The sequence below is a fragment of the Euleptes europaea genome, chromosome 6, assembly GCF_029931775.1.
Source record: "Euleptes europaea isolate rEulEur1 chromosome 6, rEulEur1.hap1, whole genome shotgun sequence".
NCBI lineage: Eukaryota > Metazoa > Chordata > Lepidosauria > Squamata > Sphaerodactylidae > Euleptes > Euleptes europaea.
The window spans coordinates 51,592,684-51,615,552 of record NC_079317.1 but is presented as its reverse complement, the minus strand read 5'-3'; the positions used below and the strand labels follow the sequence as shown (position 1 = coordinate 51,615,552).

Sequence of the window (22,869 nt, the reverse complement as noted above, 5' to 3'; positions counted from 1 at the left end):
GTTCCAAAGCTTTGTTGCAGCTGCTACTCACAAAGAAAAAAGAAAGAAAGAAAAACATTTGGGAGCTCTGAACATGGCGCTCCCAGCACCATGTCTACCCTATCCCTGAACAAGCATAAGTAACTCCTCTGTAAATTTAACAAATGTTGACAGGCAGCTTTGAATCAATAAACAAATGCTGCAGAAAGAAGGAAGTCACTGTTAAAAACTAGAAACATAATAATTCCCAGCTATTTAAATAATTGCTTGTTCTGCTTCTTCCTGCCCACACACATTTTGCATTTCAAATGAGCACAATCACTTGGGCTCACTTATTTCTTTCTAATCAGTTAGTCTTGTTCAGGATAAGAGCAGCAGAACTGCGTACGTATACCTTCTCACAACCGCCCTGCATGTTATCTATGTGTTATTCTCAGTTCACGCTGGAGGAACAGTGGCAGAGAAATAGCAATAGACCAAAGCTGCACATCAGATCCCGTCACAGAGATAAAGACTGAATCGATGTCTTCCTTACCAAAGGCTAGCACTAGGCTGTGTTTTTTCAAACTAGTATTTCCAAGTCCACAGTTAACTTATAGCTTCAGCTTCCTTCTAACTCAATCCTTTAAAATATAAAATGTGGGATAAAAAGTACATATGCCTGAGCAGAACCTTAAAAGGGTTTAAATCTTCTTCTCTGTTCCAGAGTATAATAGAACAGCCAAACAATTAGTGGCTTTATAGGTCAGTCTGAAAAGGCTTCTACTTAATTTAGCTCTCAAGGTCATTCGTTGATCAGAAGCACAACAGAAGGCACCACGTAAACAAGGTAGAAGAAACAGAAGTTCGCATACTTAAGTCAATAAATGGAACAAGTTAGTCAACACATTCAGGTAGTACTAGCTCAGGCGCAGAGGAGGTCGGCTACCTAGACACAATGCTTTTCAGCTGTAGCTGGGAAAGGTAGGCAGCTAAGGGAATAGGAGAAACCACAGTCTGTTCCTGCCGTAGAAGAAAGCAAAGATTAAGTGTTTGTGCGAGCACTATTTGACTTCATCAGGCCAACCCACAAGTCAAATGCAGCTCAATACTCGGGTAAGACAGGCCAGCTATGAAGACCTGTGACACATCATGTCTGGAGAAAAATTTGGTTCCTGGCAGCCCCAAGCACATGGAAAAGCAGTCGCATTGTTTGTGTTCAGTGGAGGGCCATGGCCCAAGGGCGCTGCAAGTTTCACACGTGAAGGTCCCAGACACAATCCCTGGCATCTCCAGTCAGAAAATCATGACAGGCGATGTGGAAGACTCTGCCTAAGACTCTGGACAGCTGCTGTCAATCAGAGAAGATAACACACAGCTAAATGGACCAATGGTTTGACAGTATACAGAAGCTTCGAAAGCCATGTGGTAATCATGTGGGGGGGGGGGCCGCACACACACTCATTTCTTAGTTGATGTTCAGCTCTCTATGTAACCAGAAGTGCATATCTCCAGCTCTTGACATAAGTTTATTTGATTGATTGATTTCTATCCCACTCTCTGTCCCTGGACGGAGCTGGGCAAGTTTTAAAATGTTATGCAGAAAATATTCACATAGCTCTTAATGTGGCACATCTCATTCTGTTGTCACATTACTTCTGCTGTAAGCATAAAACATGGCTGAACTTACTTGTAGCTGATGTTCATGGAGTCTTCTTCTGTGCAGTTCCACATGAGAATTGTGCATGTGCAGTTCCACATGAAAATCTGTGCTGACCTACCACAGGTGTTCCAAAAGCTCCTGATGGTGCAAGGCACTTTCCCATCCTTTGACGGGGTTACTGCCTTCTGCGCCTATAAAAGGGGGTAGTGCCTCTCTGAGTTTTCTGAGGCTACCACTGCAGAGAGGACCCAGGATAGGAGAGTCCACAGAACTCACACTGGGTAGGGATGTGTGCCTGCAAGGAACACTCGAATATAAGTTACAGGCAAGCGCAACCATGTGTCTTTTGTGCAGTCCCATAGGAAAGAGCGGTGAGCAAGCTTACCAGAGCAGCTGGGCTTGAAGGTTTCAACAAAACATGCTGTGGAGTACCACTTTGCCCACCACAGAGTCACTCCAGGAGTCCACATTAATGGCACAGTGTCTGATGAACATAGAAGGCTGCTCTGCAAATATTCAACAGAGAATCCACACCAGAAGGCACAGAATGAGGGTCAAGCTCTCATTCCATGAGAGCTGTGAACCCAGACAGCATATAATGTTAGCTTCCTTGTAACACAAATTAGGAGCACAATCCATTGAGATATTGTCGGAGGGGGGGAACTTTACAAACTTTTTCTGGGCTCCCCAAAAGATATAAAGAGATTTCTGTCTTTTCTGAACTATTCTGTTCTCTGAAGGTAGAAGTACAGGGTGTAGAATTAGGCTTACTTGTGTGGACAGCTCCTCTTTGGATGGGTTGGTGACCAGTCAAACATCCAGGTGAGGAAATATGTTGCTCCCCTGTTCTCTGAGGTGGACAACTTCTACCAATGGAAGTTGGTAGAAGTTGCCCAAGTCAAGAGTAATAGCGAAGAGGAGGTTGGTGACAACGGGAGCTGTCATACACATAGTCATGGTTATTAGTTAGAATGGATACTGGTCATGCTGCATACCTATTCTCTCTAGTATCAGAGGAGCATGCCTATTATTTTGGGTGCGATGGAACACAGGCAGGATGGTGGTGCTGCACTCATCTTGTTGTGGCTTCCTAAAGGCACCTGGTTGGCCACTGTGTGAACAGACTGCTGGACTTGATGGGCCTTGGTCTGATCCCAGCAGGGCCTTTCTTATGTTCTTATAGTCATAAAACTAGTGACATGGAGATGCACATGGAGAGTATTTCTCAGATGGTGGTACCAGTATCTCTCACTGAAGCAATTGTTGCCTAATGGAGCACCCCAAACTCCTGGACTGGTCATGGCAACCCCAGGCATGCAAATGCTACGGGGAAGGCTCTCACGCGCACCAGTGAAACTGATACGACTGCTCCTGTGTATCCTGAGCCGCCGGCAGCTGAGAAACCGAGGCCAGGTCAACCTCTCCAATGAGCCAGAGAGATTCCATTTTCCTGTGCATCGCTGTTCCAGCAGAAGCCATGTCAGAAAGAGCGCCAGAGCATCTAGTCTGCACTAACGCCCCCCTTGCATCATTGAACTGATTAAACGAGCCATCCAGAGACATTGAGATAACGCCCAGGAATCGCTCCTCCAGCCATGCGAAGTGACGATCCCCGGACACAGCGAGATCGCACCTATTGTTTTAAACCATTAAGCTCATCACCAAGATTCTCCCAGTTCCTCCCGAGTTGCAGAAGTCATTAGAATTAGAATAGATTTTCCGAAGTGTAATCACCCCACCCCGGCAGCCGACCATTAATCCTTTTGTCACCTTTTGTCACCTGGGAACCACGGAGGGGTAATCCAATCACCCTGCCCCCTGCAAAATAGTATAACTGGGGTCACCCGCACCCATAATGTTACCTTAGGTCTTTCCCTGGCATATTTGCCGTCACTCTGTTGGTTTGGGTTTTGCACAGCCTGGCCATGATCCCTCCCGCCTCGCTGGTCGAGTTCACGGGAACCCCTATCCCTTGTCCCTCTATTTCTCTGTATCTTAGTCTACTGGAACTCAGGACTACACCTCTACAGGAAAGGTATCGTATAACCCGTCATCAAACTCCTGCCAAATTGGCAATTGTCTCTCTCTCCTCCCTTTTGATTCTTAGATTCTCTGTGTATGTTTGTGTTGCATCATTGAACGCTTGAAAACATAAACTCTCTTAATTTGGACTCCCTTTTGCCTCTGTCGTTATTTCAAGGTCACAGTCACGGGCTCTGGTATAGTTGGTTGCATCCCGCTATATAAATATTATAGTTACCGATTGCTCAGCTAATTTCCCCATTTAAAGGGCATTTCGGGTAACAAATACCATTCATCTGGGCCATTCTACTTCCACATAGGGAACATTTTTTTGAAGAACACTTTCGAAACCATCAGTTCTTACTCAGAAAAATGGTAGATAAGTACTGGAGGCTGGAAGTACACCAAAGGGTGGGAACATGCCTCACCACATCAGGAATATCCACAGTAGGCTTGTACTAGCACAGTTCCAATGCACAGAAGACATGACGATGAACCAACAATTCCCATATCTGGATTAACATTAGCAACCGCAGGATTTTATAGGTCAAACTTATCCAGTTCAATTAAGGGAGAGACAAGGATGCTGGGAATGTCTTCATCTACCCCCCAGTTATTCAGTAACATCAGTAAAAGACGAAGGGTTCTTGCGTACTCACTTGAGCGTCTAGAGGTGAGGTTCTTATCTTAAAGTAGTCCTTATGGTGGTTATAAGGTGGTGGAGGGTAGAGTCTTATGCCAAAGTTGCGTTTTGGCGATTTCTTCCCTAGGTGCCCTCGCAGGACCGGCGTCCAAAACTTCGAGGGACTTAAAGAAGCTCCCTCAGAGTATTTGGGAGGTCAAACTGCTTTTGCGGGCTGCAGGGAATTCCTGCTATCTGACCCACTTGCAAGGATCGGGTTGGGATGCATATAGCATCCCAGGATTAACGCAAACTTGGATTTCTCCCAGGACAGCCTGGGGAAACGTGGCACTCACCCCAGCGGCACCACCGGAAGAAGGAGATGTGACAAGGCTTGACTTTTCTTCATCAGGTAGCTCTGCCCAGAGTCAACTCCCAACCCAGAGTCAACATATTAAAAAAAAAAATAACACATACTATTCCAGGTTTTGACACTGTGCCGTTTAGTACTACAAAGGTAGAGAAGGCCTAACAAGCCTGTCATGAAACTACAACACTTCAGAAAAGACATGCTTTCTCTAGAGAACCATGCCATTTCCAAAACAATGTTGTTCCTTGAAAAAAATGGCAGGATGCTTCCTCAGGATTTTACATCTTACAAAGGAGGAACCCAGAGCAATTAGATGCCACATCCTAAAGACAGTTCTGAAAGTTTTGCAAAGTTTTCAGCCTTCCCGTTCTTCTTTCCCAGAGAAAGAGACCCCCGCTCACACACCCATTATTTGCACGAACCAACACGAACGTAATAAAGCTATTGTCAACAGTTAAAGAAACAAAGAGGCCCTGCGTTTATTTCCAGCCAGATGTAATTCTACACTGAAGCACATACATTGAGACCACAGTGGTTGGAAATAGCTTCACGTAAAGGCCGTTACTTCTGTGGCTCAGCTAGGAAACTGCTTCGGTGACGCCCCCTTGTAGGAACAACACACCAAGGAGCCCAGCGTTGCTTGGCAGCTGCATGTCACTGACAGATTTCTACTCTGACCCCCAAACAGCTTTATACATTCATTTGCTAACACTTAGCTCTTTGCCATTTGTGAAATATCACCGAAGAAGTTTTGAACAGCAACAGACTGAACACACACAACACTGGAGAGCAGAATCACAGATCATAAGCTTTGAATTAACATTAAAAAATGTAAAGCCATGTAACCTGATGCCAATAATTTCCCTTCAACTGCTAAAGTCTGAGTTCATCTGGATTTAGAGGCAATTCTCACACTAATCTCCATGAAAACAGAACTTTTATCTGGATCAATAAAGACATATTTCCCCAAAGATAAACTGTGCTTTAGTGAGAGAATTTTTCATACTTTTTGAGCAAAGCCAACAAACTTCCTCACAGGCATTACTCAATAACCTTGAAGCTAGATTGCTGTAATTAACTCTGTGTGGGGCTACCTTTGAAGCTTAAGTTAATGCAGAATGTAGTTGTTCATCCTCTGGCAGGAGTATGTAGGTTCAAGCATACTCTAACTCTTTTTAAACACCTTCACAGGTTGCTTGGTTGTCTCCAGGTTCAATTCAAGGTAGAGTTGCCAGGTCCCCCCTGGCCACCAGCAGGGGATAGGAAGGAGGGTTGCCAGATCCAGGTTAGGAAACTCCTGGAGATTTGGGGGTGGAGCCTGGAGAGGACAGGGACCTCAGTAAGGTACACTGCCATAGAGTCCACCCTCTAAAGCATTCATTTTCTCCAGAGAAGTTTAACTCTGTAGTCTGGAGATAAGTTCTAATTCCAGGAGATCCCCAGGTCCCACCTGGAGGCTGGCATCCCTAATTCAAGGTGTTGGTTCTTACTTTTAAATGCTTCACAGCCTAGGACCCACATACTTAAACAGCCACACCTGTAGTATGAACCTGTGTGCCAGCTTCAGTCCTCCCAGTTGTGTTCTCATCCATGGTAAGGGTTCCCAACTCCAGCTTGGGAAGTTCTCTGAGGTTCAGGGACATTGCCTGTGGGCACAGTTTGGGGAGGGAGCTCAGAAGGAATGTGGTATCACATTCTGGTCAGAGTCCAAACCCTCCCCTTTCTGTGCGGTCACTTCCTCCCACCAAAACTCAAATTTTTCAAATTCAAAACTCAAACAACCCTGGACTTCCTTGGTGGTCTCCCATCCAAATACTAAATAGGGCCGACCCTGCTTAGCTTCCAAGATCTGACGAGATCAGACTAGCCTTGGCCATCCAGGTCAGAGCTGTGCTGGTATAACTGGCTGCCATCCAGTTTTGTCCCACTCAACCCCAAAAGCCTCTCAAAATTCTCTTCATGTTTTTCTCAGGAGAAAACCTCACTCTGAAGGCCATTAAGAGAACTCCAGCCAACAGCAGTCCCATCTCATTCTTAAGCCCCAATCAGTGTCTCTACAGGTGACAAACAGTGTTTCCTGGTCTTTGTGTCATACCATAGGAGAAAAGGAAGTCCTATAGCATCTACCCTCTGTAACCTCTAGGACTTCTGTCTCTTAGACTCTATCATATACCATTAGGGTTGCCAGGTCCCTCCTTGCAACTGGTGGGAGGTTTAAGGAGGCAGGGTTGGGGGCTGCGACCAGCGTCTACGTGATGATGTCAGGTCGGGTTTGTTGGGGCAGCCCCAACCCGGGCAGTGGAGAGAAAAGCAGTCCCGTCCTCCTTGCCTCCCCATCAAACAGCGGATTGAAAAAACAGCTGATCAGGAGCGAGGTTCTGGGGCTGAGAGGAGGGTCGCTGGAGAGGAAAGCCTGAGGAACTGGCCCAGCCCTGTGTCTTCCTCCCAGGGAGACCCAAGACCATGCCTCCGTCAAACCAGGTGCTTACGTGCAGCAAAACAAAGGCGCCTGGAGGTAGCTCTGCTTGCCGCTGAGGCAGGAGAGACCTCGCTGTGCCTTCCGATGCTGGTGATTTATTCAATCCATTATTATCGCACTGGAGGGATGCTCCAGCACTTACAAAAAATCTCTGTGGTTTGTTTTGCTGCACGTAAGCGCCCGGTTTGAGGAAGGCATGGGCTTGGGTCTCCCTGTGAGGAAGACACAGGGTAGGGCTGGCTCCTCAGGCTTTCCGGGCGGCTGTTGCCACGGGTCGCCTGTTTCCTCCTCTCCAGCAACCCTCCCTGCCAACTCCAGAACCTCATCGCTGATCAGCTGTTTGGCAGGGAGGACGGGGCAGCTTTTTTCTCCACTGCCCAAATTGGGGCTGCCCTAACAAACCTGACCTGATGTCATCACATCAGGTCACAGCCCCCAACCCACCTCCCTAAATCTCCCGCCCACCAAGAGTCAGCAGGCAACATGAACAATGGGCGGTAGATTGCCTGCCATATGCTGGCACTTGAGAACCCTACATACCATACAGTCTACCCTCCAAAGCTGCTATCTCCTCCAGGGAAACTGATATCTGTAGTTTGGAGGTTAGCTGTTAGTCCAGGAGTACTCCAGACTCCACCCTGAGGCTGGTAACCCTACCCATGGCTTTTAAATTAGCCTCAACAAAATCATGGACATTTTCACCAGCAGCTCCTTTCCGATGGAATAGCCTTCCTGAAGAAATAAGGAGGGCTCCAATTGTAGCAGGAAACTCAGCAAACCAGTTATATTTAGGAGGGCAAATGAGGAAGACAATTTTTCTATGGCAGCTGTGTCTAATTTTAAGTCTCTGGTCCATTGATATGTCTATTTATAATAGTTTTCATTGATATTTGCAGATTGTGCCCAGATTTGTTTCTCTGGTACTGTTAGCCGCTTATAGTTGACTTAGTGTGAGAAAGACAAGATACAAATATTTTAGATAAATATTCCGGTCTGCATTTCTTTGAAGGTATGTATATCCAGCACTTCCCCAAATGCATCCCACAGTTCTTCCTAAGACGTTCCTGGCCTCCAGACACCCAGCCAGACACAGAAGAAACTATTCAGCTGGGTGGGTTGGAAGTGGTTTCTTCTACTTCCTCAACACAAAATGGCAGAGCGAAATGCTCAAAATCTTACTGCAAAGATGTCGCGAACTACCCCAGCCAGTTTCCCTGAATGGCCTGTGCAGATATGTCCTTGCTGCTAGACAGTTCCAAAGCAAAGGCCTTCCAAACAAAAGTCAGCAGACAGAGCCCGAGTTTCTCTCACTACTTCGAGGCTGAGGCTTTCGAAGAAATCCCTGGCCCTGTGCAGTTAGAAGCTGGTTTACAAGAGACAGGAGGAGGAGGAAGAAGTCTCATCAGTTTCTCTTTCAAATGTATATTTCACAATTTGCAGCCACTTCAGAAGACTCCTGGGCTAACAGTTTTTAAAAACACAATAAAACTGCAAAATGATGAGACCAAACAACAACTAACCGAAGTCACCCTTAGTTCTAGGAACAGAGTGCCTGATAAAAGTCGACTCCAGAAAAAGCATCTTGTTCTGGTATTTCACATTTCGAGAGTACTATTTGTGATTGGGTACATTTAATCAACAGCTGTGCTAAATTTTCTTTCTAGGGAAGAAACCTGATCTAGCAAGTCACACTGTTAATTGTGAAATGAGCAAAAGATCCACGTTCTCATGACTGCATCCTTCCCCTCTGAATGTTGTTGGTTTCCAAGGATCACAGGGGTTTTCCTCACCCTGGCCAAGTATTACCCCCAGGATCCCAGCATGGCTCAGTCCTAAAATGTTACTGGAGAACCAAGGAACTCAGCCTTGAGAAAGCAGCAACACCATCCCTATAAATGTTTTTTTTTTTAAACTGGACTCAAGTTCCACTTTATCACCATCAACTCAAAGAACAAGAGCTCTGTTTACATATTATCTATGATCTTTAGCTGCTGTTTAGCCTTTACAGCTTTTTCCTTATTGGGGGATGTTGCTAAAGCTATCTTAAGTTAAAGCACAGTGAGCAGCAGAGAGAGTGTGTGTACGGGCAAGCAGGCAGAGAAGCCTCAGAAAATAAGCTAAACACACATACTTTCCAGGGATTTGCAATGCATGCATTTTCCAACTTTCCATAGGCTGACCGCTGTAAGGTCTTGCCTAACCTTTTCCAAGAGAATGGGTACTTCCTGGGCAAAGGAAAAAATCATCTGCATTGCCATTTTCTAAATGGATTTTGTTCCTAAATCTTTCCTCCTGTCCTAACTGCTTCTAAGGCTTATGCCGATCAGCACTAAGTAATGATTCTGCTGTGCCCCCAGGACATGAGCACCCAGACACAAATAACCCCATCAGCAAGAAGTGCAAAAATAACATGCTTCAGCTCCTTGGTTTCCATCTCCTTGCAGCTTTGTCCCAGGATTCCTGAAAACTTACAGAGGAATTTCCACTTTATTCCCCACAGGACATGCTAGCTAGGATGTACCAGGTTGCTTCTGCCAGCTAGATAAGGCCCTGGGTGCCAATATAAACCCTACTAAGATAAGAAAAATGCTCCCAGTTCTTGCCAACAAACTTTAATGCAACAATAGGTAATAGGGAGTTTCCCTGGTTCTTTAAAGCCTACTGGGAAGGGCAAGCAGTCACACAAGCTCAACCAAAAGTATCCCAGCCAATTTCAAGATGGTTCCTGTCTCTACAGAGAACCTCTGGGGGTGGGAACACATGCCATGTTGGAATGACAAATCCACGTGGATTTGCTATGCTACTACTTCACGAAAGAAACTCATTACACTGGACACACAGCAGATGTTGTGGTGGTCCTTTGGAGTTCCTACAACTCATTGTGGGAACATGACTTCGCACAACACCTTGGACAACATATCACAGTAGGCAAAATAGCAATACGAGTCACTCAGGTTTCTTCTCAGAAATAAGCTAGTAATCAACCTTCCACTAAGGAATCCCAAATGAAAACAATGTGGATCACCTGTCTTTTTCATGTTATTCCACAGACTTTCCCACACTGGATTTCTGTAAGAAAATGCAACCTAGTTAAACCTAGGTTTGCCAGGTCCTCCCTGACCACTGGCAGGGGATGGGGGGAGGTAAGTTTGCCAGACCCAGGTTGGGAAACTCCTGGAGATTTGGGGATGGAGCCTGGGGTGGACAGGGACCTCAGTGGGGTATAATGCCACGGAGTCCACCCTCCAAAGCATCCATTTTCTCCAGGGGAACTGATCTCTGTAGTCTGCAGATGAGCTGTAATTGCAGGGGATCCCCAGGTCCCACCTGGAGGCTGGTATCCCTAGTTAATCCAGTGAGGGTACTGGTGCATCCGGATTCAGTGTATCTAGTTTCAGTCAGCATTACAACACATCATGGCAGTTGTAGCTTTAAAGCTACATTTTCACACAAATTTATAACTCACTATAACAGGTGTTTCTGCAACATTTCAGGAGGACCTTTTACACAAAAGTTTTAAATAGTCCAGACGCACAGATGTTGCCAAGGATACAAGTGTGATATAGAAAAGCCATAAAAAAAAATGATGGTTCGTTTTGATGGAGCACTTGCAGTGGAAATCAGAAGTGGAAAATCCACGGTGCACCATGAATTCTACAATTAAATAAAGTTTGACAGCAAACCAAGCCAGGATTAATAGACTCCAAGTTAAAGTACTGCTTTTTGCATTATTTTTGGAAGATACTCCCAGTCTTTTTGTAGATCTTTTGACATTATGGGCAGGGTTGTGAGATAATCTTCTGAAAAATTAAGTAGAATCTTAAATCTATAAGATAATAAATTAACTGGAAGATTTAAAAAGCAACATTAATTCAGGGCAAGGCCCGAACACAATGTACAGTCAGTTGTACTGATGATTTGTTCCAGTTCAAGTCTAAACTTGCCACTTGTTTTAGATCCTGTTCAGTACACAGATAATAAGGTCTCACTGCCTATACAATACCAAGCCTTCCACCAACAGATGACACAATTACGAAGAATAAGTCCAGGAGAGAGAAGGCAGCAACAATTTAAACTTTTGGCAAAGCAGACATTTTGAAAATACTGCCAACTGCTTCCTACTGAGAATTAATTACAAGAAACACATTTAAAACAACAAGCGGAAAGAAGATCTAACATTTGTCTACTGTAGTTTCTTTTGCACTGAAAATGCTAGCAAGGTTGCCGGAGGCTCAGGGAATTCAGATTTTTAAAAACACTGGAAGATTTATAGTGATATTACGCAGCATCACTTCAGTCTGGACTACTGATTTCAGTGGATGCAAACCAGAGAAACTCTGCATAGGATTATAGCGTTAGATATTCAGTAGTTCTACAAGACCCTAAAGGAATTGCAGAGGGGCACCTTATTTTCCCCTGTATCCCATAATATTTCTTCTTTTCCTCCTCCTGGCCACCCCCATATCCTTACCTTTCCCTGCTCTCTTCTCTCCTTCCCACCTACCAACCAACCTATATGTCATGCATCCTCAGCTATATATATTTACTTGATTTATACTCAGCCTTTCTCTACAATGGCGACCCAAATCAGGTTACTTCAGTTCTCTTCTCCATTTTATCCTCTCAACAACCCTGTGAATTAAGTTAGGCTGAGAATGTGTAACTGGTCCAAGATCATCCAGTGAGCTTCCATGGCAGAGTGGGGATTCAAACCTGGGTCTCCCAGATCCTATGATGAAACTCTAACCACTAGTCCATACTGGCTTTCATCGGGTGGCTGCTGTTGCCAGTCCTGAATCATTCATGCAAGTTGCATGAATCAACAATGGAAGAAAGCTAAAGTTTTGATGGTTGTATAGCAGACAGAATTTTGTCAGGGGCAGTTGCAATGGTAGATGTTGCATTGGTAGATGATGGTGCACTTGACAAATATCCCCTTCTGCATAGCTGTGTAAGGTACAGGATTTTGTTCTATATAGAATAGGGATGCTGGTCTCCAGGTTGGACCTGGGGATCCCCCAGAATTACAGCTCATCTCCAGACTACAGAGATCAGTTCCCCTGGAGAAAATGAATGCTTTGGAGGGGAGGGCTTTATGGCTAGGGTTACCAACCTCCAGGTACCAGCTGGAGATAGAATTCAGTTCACCTGGAGAAAATGGCCACTATGGCAATTGGACTCTGTGGCGTGGAAGTCCTTCCCCTCCTCAGGCTCTGCCCAAAAAACCTCCTGCCAATGGCGAAGAGGGACCTGGCAACCCTATTTATGGCACTGTACTTCACTGAAGTCTCTGACCTTCCCAGGCTCCACTCCCAAATCTCCAGGAGTTTCTCCAGCTGGAGCTGGCAGCCCAACCTCCCCAACCCCTGCCAGTGGCCAGGGAAGACCTGGCAACCCTAGTATAGAATCATATCCAGCAACCATATTAGCAATCACATTGCCCAAGTTATATGTCAAACTTTATTCATTTTTCAGCAAAAGGTTCTCAAATCAGGTGACAGTAACTCATAAGCAGACAATTTATCCAGTAAACTAATAAACAGCTCAATGAAAATACGCTATATAATCTGAAGTCTCTTGATTAAATGGTTGTCTAAACACAAGAATTTAATTAGTTGCTTGAATACACCAAGCTCCCAAACCTGGTAGATCTCCAACAGCAGGAAGTTCCACATACGTAGGGCCAAATGTAGTAATAAAGGTATTACCACTACAATTAAAAGTCATAAACTAGAGACACTTTCTATACCACAGATGAAATGATTAGTGATCTTATCACTACAGACTTTCACCTCTAACTGTCCTGGCTTTCAACAATCAACATTCGTTCTGGATACCATGCAAATTTCTCATTCTACTTAGGCAGCCAGCCAGGGCTCAACAAATCCCACATGCCAGGTTGCAACGGCAGCACTCAATATTTTCAGCAATGATTTTACTGTATGTATTTCAGCAATTCTTAGTGACGCTCAAGGGGTTGCAGCCAACCAGTTTTTCCATTGATGAAAAAGGGAGGAAAGAGTCCCCATTTGACCACCAAAAAGGCTATGCTTGGGATTACGGGACCTGCATGGACAAAAGCCATAGGGAAAAGGGAATGTGATGAGAAATATTGGCCAAGATTTGGTAACAAAAAATCCCAGCGATGCTGCGCCAGGAAAAACCTGGCGCAGCAACACAGTTACTGGAGGGGGCATTCCCAGGCTGGAGGGGCTTAGGAAGTTAACTACCGTCAGCTCCACACCCCCACCCCGGAACACCCTGGGAACACACCCCCACGCCAAGATTTACGTCCCGAAGAGACTGTGGTGTTGGAAGGGCAACATGCAGCTCTGCGACACCCCGACGGTGACGGAACAGCCCCTGCTGCCACTGTAAGTGCCTCTTATTCCATGATAAGTGGCCACACGCTGGTGGCGGGGCCATGCCGCCTCCAGAGCACTTTCAGCCCCCACCTCAGGAATGCACTGTAAGTAGAAAAAGAAGAAGAGTTGGTTTTCATATGCCGACTTCCTCTACCACTTAAGGAAAAATCAAACCGGCTTACAATCACCTTCCCTTCCCCACAACAGACACCCTGTGAGGTAGGTGAGGCTGAGAGAGCTCAGAGATTTGTGACTAGCCCAAGGTCACCCAGCTGGCTTCATGCTTAGGAGTGGGGAAACCAATCCGGTTCACCAGATTAGCATCCACTGCTCATGTGGAGGAGTGGGGAATCAAGCCTGGTTCTCCAGATCAGACTCCACCGCTCCACATCACCGCTCTTAACCACTACACCATGCTGGCTCCACGGAAGTCTGTTTTCGGAATGGTGGAAAGATGTTATGCTACATAAATTCCTGCCCCAGAGACAGAATCTATACTGATGTTTTTCTTCCACGCTATTAAGAAGCTACCAATGAGGTGCCATTATATTAAGTAACACGATCACCAGATTCTAGAAAATAACCAAAAGCTAAGGGGAAAGTTCTCAGCTGAAAGATCTGTATTGAAGCATATTAATTTTAAAAAGTCTCCTGATGTTTTATAGTGCTACGCAGTCACGATATATAGCTGGACAGAAAATGGCTTCCTCAGGCTAAGTGCCTTGTCTTAGAACTAAACAAAAGTCCGAAAAGGTAAGGACACTCCTGACAGTCAAATACTTATCCTCTGAATCCATCTAATTTAACCCTTCCTCATATCCAATTTTAAAGCCTAGATTCTTAAATATTTTTTGAACTGAGGAGACCTATGAGCCCAAAAGAAACTAGTTACAAGAACCAAAACACAGGATGTAGTCTCTTTTCAGACAGACACCCCCGTCATCTCACCTGGCCTTCTCCCTTTTTGTACATCCCTGCCTCCTGGCCTCAGCTTTTTTTTCACCCTCCTGATAATGTGTACAAAATGCATCTCAATAGTTCATGGGTGGCAGGGACAAGCAGTGCCATAAAGGGATTATCAAGAGAGATTATCATCCCCTCCTGCAGGCAGAAAGAAACTAAAGCCAGGGTGCAGCCTCAGAAGCAGCTCTGGTTTTAGAAGCATCTTATAGCAATTTGGGGGTGCTTATAAGAATTAACTAAATAATGGAGTAAACAGCCTAGAATAACAAACATTCTCTAAAATCATACAACAAGGCTTGAAAAAAATATAGGTTAACTTACTTTTACAACTCTTGCTGATTTGATGCAGAGCCAGGCTATGACACCAAGCACATGAGAAATGAAAGCAATGCAAGACATATTTTGACATTTTAATGCAGCAAGCGCAGCAGTTTAAACAACAGTGGAGACCAGGTGCCAGGCTTTACTGTCGCAGGCAACCCAGAACCACTGCCTTGAAAACAAATGGAATGACAGTAAAACAGTAAAAAAAAAAAAAACACGTATACCATAGAATCCACCAGCAAACTTGGGCGCTTTCACAAATGCCGAATAATGCACTTTCAATCCATTCTCAATGCACTTTGCAGATGGATTTTACTGGGTGAAACAGCAACATCCACTTGCAAACGATCGTTAAAAGTGGATTGAAAGTGGATTGAAAGTGCATTATCCAGCACGTGTAAAAGTGCCCCCAGAATCCCATGGCCACAGAAGAATCATTCGCTTTACATGAAAGAAACACTACCTCTCAATATAAGGCTAAATAGTTACGAGTGATTATCTAAAAAAGAAACAAATTGTTTACCCTTAGTCCATAGCAACCACTAAAATTCAGGGGGCAGATGACCCAGTGTGGGTGCATTTTTAATGCTTTCTGCATCCAAGCTGTTAGCTAACACCACCATTCTCCTTGTCTGGCAAGAAGGTCTTGTGGTCCAACTGATTTTTGTCACAACCATCTGTATACTATGCAGAAAGCATCATTCCAGCCCAGTCCAAAGAAAATTCCCTTTAAGGTACTGTATTTCAAAGTCTCCTATACAATTGACAAATTATAAGCACCGCTATACTCATCATACAATAACAGTTACACATGCCTTTTAAATAATAGAGATAGGTGTAGTCATCTGGAAAAAGTCATTCTTCAAGGAAACATGATTTCATGAACAAAAAGCATTAATACCTTCTAAGAGCCATTTAATGGAAAAGCAAATCCAACAGATCATCTGTGAATTTACTTCTTCCAGCCATTCATGCATGTTCCCATCTACTAAACAGGTCCTTCCTCATTTCAGCTTCCAGACTGCCCTCTCTGCCCAGAATGATTCTCATTGATATTCTCCATTTGAAAGAACGCAACTTACCATGTTTACTCAAAAGAAAGATGATCCTGAACATAAGATGACCCCTTTAAAAAAGGTTATATGCACATACAAAAAAAAATTATTACTGGACATAACTGTAACCTGTATGCAAATGTAAGACACTCTTGCTCTTTTTTAATGGCATACGTGTGAAAAAACCAAGTCTTGTATTTGAGTAAGTACTGGAGGCTCATACACATTCTTTATAGCCACCTACAAAAAAACAAAACAAAGCAACATCCACACATCTCTGTCTCTCCCTTCAGCCTACCATTCTGAGAAGTACTAGTTGTCTCCATAGCAACATTTTCACACTTGCAGTGTTATCCTAAACAGAGTTACACCCTTTAAACCCACTGACTTAGGATGTAGCTCTGCTTAGGGTTGCCAGCTCTCAGTTGGGAAATTCCTGGAGATTTGGGGGTGGAACCTGGGGGGGGGGGCAGGGACCTCGGCAGGGTGAATTGCCATAAAACCCACCCTTCAAAGCAGCTGTTCCCTCCAGGGGAACTGATAGCTGTAGCTTGGAAATCAGTCATAACTCCAAGAGACATCCATGCCCCAGCTGTTGGTTGGCAACCATATTGGCACTGTCAGTATCTACATGTAGAATTAGGGTTGCCAACCTCCAGCTAGTAGCTGGAGATCTCCTGCTATTACAACTTATCTCCAGCCGATAGAGATCAGTTCACCTGGAGATAATGGCCGCTTTGGCAATTGGACTCTATGGCATTGATGTCCCTCCCCTCCCCAAATCCTGCCCTCCTCAGGCTCCAAAAACCTTCCTCCGGTGGCAAAGAGGGACCTGGCAACCCTATGTAGAATTCCAATCTCTGCTCATTTCTCAATCTGAATACCAAAGTCTTGGTCTTTAGATCACTGGTTATATGGCCCTCGTAACACAGGATATATTTCTTCTTTTTTTCTGGCCCAGGATTTATTCCTGTCCTTTGAATTCAATGATCCATATATTGATTGCATAAATAAATATGGGATTGAAGCAATTTAAGGACTGAATTCAAAATAATATATCCTCATTAAAAATTTGAGAGAACTACAAGCAACCCAATGAGAACCTAAATACAAGGCTGCTGATGAACGCATTTAGTGGTAAGAGTTAATTTACATGGCCTTTTAATACCAAAATTTAAAACTAAAGGTACAAATCTGGGTCTTGCCAAGAAATTTCACTTACTTAATCATCTTCCATTAAGTCACATATATTACCTCCCCCTCCCCCCACTGGAGATTGAACTCTCAAAAAGCAGGGCTTCTTAATTGGAATAGTCCAGGAATTTCTATAACAAAAATCATGCTGCTATCTGTAATCTGATTTCCCAGACACTAAATCACACTGAATGGTATTATCATTTTCATATATTCAGTTTTCCCTTCCAGGCTTATTTAATTTTCGGTTGTGTGGGAGTTGAGAGATACTGTAAAGTTCTGCTAACAATTAACCCCACCCAAATACTTATCCATACACTAGCTATGGAAAGACCCAGAACCTCTAGTTTTAAAGATGGGGCAGGGAGCGGTGCCTTTCGACCGGTGTCAATAATATTGCTACAGTTAATAAAAGAATACAAAAAGTAACCACAAATGCTCTTACTAGACACTGTTTTTGTATCAGCTGGGATTTTTTTGTTTTGCAGTTTAAGTTTGAATATATCCAAGAGTAAGGATTTGACTCTTTCTTTGTAATTTATTCAAATTCCACTCTGGTCAAAATGAAGACTAAAAATCGCATCCTTAGATGTGGCTTTAAAGAATTTGCCTATACTAAAACCAAGCCCAGTGATTCTGTAGTAGTTCAAGTAATCTCAAAAAGATTACATTTTCTAGAGAATATAGGCTTGCTTTAAAATACTTAACAGACTTTGAAACTCTATCACCCATTTCTTGTATGCGTCCCAGCTGGAGTCCACCGATTTATACACCCCTCCTGTGAAATTATTGTTTGCACTAAAGGCATTAGCAAGTTCTGCTTAAGCTGGTTTCAGATGAGCAGGCCTCTTCTAGCCTGTCCAGTTCTGCACTATAAGCTTGCAAAAAGTACTCTGGGTAGAAGCCAGCTGGCCACACTATAGCTCTTCATCTTCCTTCCCTGCCTCCCTCATACAGGTTTCTCTAATCATCTTCCAGAAAACCTCTTGGAGACAAAGGAGGTACCACACTGACTGGGAAGTTCGCCATCACAGCCCCAGTCATTAATTAGGAAGCAACTCAGCACCCTTTTCTAAACAAGCCACAGTACTAGGACACAAAAGAGAAAACATACACACACTGTTTCCAGATCTAAACTGAGATTAATCAAGCCTACAGGGCATCCTTCTGGCCGGAGAGGAACAAGCCACATTCTTTCTCTTTAAGCCAGAATTTAGCTAGTAGCTGCTGATGTTCTTTTCTACACAAAAGTGGAAAATTCACAATCGGTTTGAGATTTAGTACTCTGTTGCTGAATTAGGTCAATCTGGGGAAGATTTCTGTGGTTAAGGAGTAACCTTTTCACTTGGGCTGCCAGAGCACAAGCTAGGCATTGCGCCTTTAGTGGGAAAAGGTTGCTACTTCATCCAATGTTCACAGTCATCATAGACTCAGGTCACTCACCCCTCTTCCTTCTCAGTTGAGGGAAGTCGATGAGCAACAGAACTAAGAAAGTACAGGGCGGAGGCATAGCAATCTCAAGTGCCGATTCAGTTCCATTACAGTAATAGCCTGACAACCATACTTTTGCAAGCAGGATTGCGGGTTGTTGTGGTTTTGGTTACTAGAATTTACCATTTCCATAGGCTGTCAATAATTTTTTAAAAACCCTCTTGAATAGTCATGTGTGTACTTTAGTTTCTATAAAAGTATTTAAGCTTGCCTCAGGAATCTCTTCTCTTAGAAAGCCAGCATTTATTCAATATATGCTTCTATCCCATCTTTCATCCAAGGAGTTTAGGATGATGTAGAAGAAGGGTTGGTTTTTATATCCCAATGTTCTCTACCTTTGAGTCTCAGACCAGCTTACGATTGCCTTCCCTTCCTCTCCCCACAACAGACACTTTGTGAGGTAGGTGGGGCTGAGAGAATTCTGAGAGAACTGTGACTAGCCCAAGGTCACTCAGCAGGCTTCATGTGTAGGAGTGTGGAAACCAACCCGGTTCACCAGATTAGAGTCCACTGCTCTTAACCACTACACCATGCTATACATGTTCAGCTCCTCCCCGGCCCATTTTATCCTCAACAACCTTTTAAGTATGTTTGGCTAACAGTATGACTGGACCAGGGTCACCCAGTGTGTTTTATTGCCCAAGTAGAAATTTTAACCCAAATTTCCTAAATCCTGACACACATTGGATTAGAATATCTGACTAGGAAGTGATAATCCTAGTTCTAGGATCTTGCACTTCAGATTCCAAGAGATGTAGTGCTCTTTCATTACACACAAAAATTCTCCCCACGTAGAAACCTGATGTCAAGATGAGGACTAGAGAACCCTAGAAGGCTACAGAGCATGATCGGGTTGTTTTTATATGGAAGAACATTCAGCCACACAAGTAACTTCCTGCAAGATGAAGGGAATGTGCCAGATTTAGGTTTGCCACCTCAGAGAGAAATAGGAGAGCTTTCTCCAGGGGATCCAGTAGTAATAATGAATTATCAATTTTCTTCCACTGAAGTATACTACTTTGTTTCAAATAGGCAGAGCCAGAAGGAATGCCAACTAATTTTTACAAGAATGCATTTGCTGCTCTCCCATCACAGTTCCAGAGCACATAATTCTCACCAGAATTACAAGGTGTTAAAGAATAATCCCATAATCCAAACTAGCAGGGCCTATCTACGTTTCACCAAGTAGCCATTTATATGAAGGTCCATGAAACAGCTTGGTAACCATCACTGGTATTAACTGACCGAATGGCAAGAAGAAACTCTCAAATAAAAACTGGGATATAAACTATTTAAAATTAATATTTTAAAATTACCATACATTTTGCAACCAGAAATTTGTGGGGAAGGACGCAAGATGCCCCCCCTCCCCAGGACCACTGAGCCAAATACCAGTCATGACACACACAAGTATTAAATCATCCACTCACCACACAACTGAAGAATTCTAGCTTTAATTGTCAAAGGGCACATTTAGCCATGTTTGGAAAGCATGGCCAGTCTAGGAGGAACCACGCCTTCAGTTTTCTCAGCTTTTCACCTGGACCCCCATTCCTCATTATTTTATTTATTTCAAGTATTTATATCCAACCTTTCCACAATGCTCAAGGTAGCTTACGAAATATAAACATACACAATTAAATATATAAAATAATACACATCAAGTTATCTGCAACTCCTGCAATATGTATCCCCACCAGCTGCCAACACTATGTAACGTCCTTCATTCATATCATTTACTCTTCTTTGGCAGATGTTTATTATTTGTGTCAGTTGAGGGCACTGGCAGAAAACTGGCCTAAGCACAGTAGAGAAATACAGCGAGCCGAGTAAATCATCTAGCACAGGCGAAAAATGTGGTTGCTCAGGAGGGGCTGGGGGGTGCAGACGCCCCTCAGCTCTCAGATGATGCTGTGCACTTTTGTTCACAGTCAGCCCTTAATGCTGAACTCTTAAGGCTTATTCCTAGCCATCTGTAAATTATTTTTGTTCCTTAACCACAAACATTCTACAATAGTTTCAAAACTCTTAATTATACCAATCAAATCAAGCAACTGGGTATGCGTTCTTAGCACACATTTATTTTGCTCACATTGAAGGAACAAGATGCTAAGTTCAACCTCTTTCGAGGTCTGGTTATTGTTCTGAAGACCGACAATCATGGAATATGAAAGGACAAATCAAGGAGCGCCTCCATCTTCCCTGAGCTTTGTGTGTCTTGCTGGACAATTACACGATAAACCAAGCAGATCGATGACAGAAGTTTAAATTAATGGAATAGATGAATGACTTCCTTTATGAAATTAGGCAAACTGTACCAGCACTCTGGCAGCACTAATTTAATTTCAGGCTACAATAAGAGGGTTTTTTGGAAGAGATGCACTTAATCAAGGGAGGGTTCTTTTTGTTTTGTTTTTTACACTAATGCATGTCTTCAAAGCAAAGCAAGTCTCACCCATTTAAATGACGGCACATTTAAAAAAAAAGTGTGTATAGGTTTGTGCTGGAACTTAAATACAGGACATTTGCAACACATGTCATTATGTAACTAAGCAAGCCAAGATACTTTAAAGCAAGCATTTGTTAGCAATAACTTATAATTAGATGCAGTTACAGATGGTGACACTGAGGCACTTGTTTGTGCTTTTCCTTCAGGGTCATGTGCTTGGTAACAGAAAAAGAGTCAGGAATTTGAACTCTTATACCCCTACTTTAACCAATGTGATCAGCAAGGGTGCCAACTTTTGGTTGGGAAATTCCTGGAGATTTGGGGGGAAGAGTCTAAAAATGGCAGGATATAACCCCACAGAGTACACCTTCCAGAGCCGCCATTTTCTCCAGGTGATCTGATCTCTGTCATCTGGAGATCAGTTGAAATTCCAAGACATCTCCATGCCCCACCTGGAGGTTGGCAACCCTATCAACCTAATCCCCCCTTTTATTTTCCACACAAATAAAACAAGCTCACCCTCTAAAGGAGAGCAGGGTCTTGGTGTGGTGCCTGTCATATATTGTTCTGAGGAAGATACGATGGAGTGTGGGGAACCCTTGGTGATAAAACTATTACAAGCTTTAAAAAGCAGCAAGAATTGGAACAAAGTGGATACAATGACAGACAGCAACCTCTCAAGGATTCACCACCTTAATAGCAGGATCATTTCCTTAAATACTTCTAATCCTATCATGATACCGAATCAATAGTATCTCAGTAGAAAAGAGCAAGAGTCCAGTAGCCCCTTAAAGACTAACAAAATTTCTGGCAGAGTATGAGCTTTCGCGAGCCACAGCTCACCTCTTCAGGAATATGTCAAGTAGCACAACAGCTTTTTACTGAAGACTGTTTTCCCTTGACAAGCGCCAGATTATCATGCACTTGTTCCTTTGGGGGAAAGGAATGTTCAAGATGCTCAGGACACACAGGTTAAAAGCTTTGTTTAACTTAAGCGGCCATTTATCCCTCCCTTACTCATGATAGAGTGGGGTCTGTTACCTCCTGCCTTCACTCCCAGTTGCCTGGATACGTATAATGGCCTCATGGCTGCTCCAGGTCCAACACTTCTTCCTCACACATATAAACAAACTTGGGCAAAGCAACCTTTATGTGCCCCCCCCCAAAACTAATAGAAACCTTGCCTTTTTAGCTGGCATCTACTCATAGATTAGGAAAGAACAGCAGTCACCATCATCCCGGGACATTTGTGACCCACCACTGAAGCCCATCTCCCGCCATGATAACCCGCCAACCCCAAGCTAACAAAACAGACATTGCCCACATCCACAGCTCACCTTAGAGCTGATGTCTTCCCTTTTGCTCCCAGGTTTGCTCCTCCTCAGCTTGATCGAGGGCGACCGAAGCAGGTTCTTTATTCTGCTGGTTATTGTGGAGCCTTCAACCGACATCATATCCTCCTATGGTGAGGGAGCGCTGCCTCCCTCTAGCATTACTTCCCCCAGCGGCCAACACAACAGAGAAGTTCAGGGCTCAGTCAGTGCCGCTTTTCACATCTCTCTCCAGAGATTCCACATTCCAGGCAGTCCCTCTTCACTTCATCACAAGGCCTCTGCCTCAGGGCACGGTTGTTGTAACCTTTAATATTATTGTTATTCCAAATTCCTCTTCTGTCAGCTCAAATGATTCAGATCTACATGGACCTTAGAGGAAAGAAGGAGGAGGAAAGAACAACATGAGTCAATAATAGACATCCTCAAGCACATTTTAACTTTATCCTAAATGGGGAATGAATGACACCACACATCAAGGGCAGAATCCCATCAAAAATTGTGAGTTGTAATACATCTTACACTATAGACAACAGGATTTAAAGTTAGAATATCAGCCCACTCCTTTCCACAAGCAAAAAGA

The 22,869-nt window shown here is 43.8% G+C and overlaps 1 protein-coding gene across 1 annotated transcript in view; it reads right to left on the bottom strand.

The window, feature by feature from the left end:
* MAPKBP1 (mitogen-activated protein kinase binding protein 1) overlaps nt 1-22,522 on the bottom strand; it is a 119,695-nt gene extending 97,173 nt beyond the window's left edge. Inside the window, exon 1 of the mRNA XM_056851332.1 lies at nt 22,293-22,522. Coding sequence (XP_056707310.1) covers nt 22,293-22,409 — 117 coding nt within the window. The 5' untranslated portion in view covers nt 22,410-22,522. The remainder of the gene's footprint in view (nt 1-22,292) is intronic.
* Nucleotides 22,523-22,869: the final 347 nt, after the last annotated feature.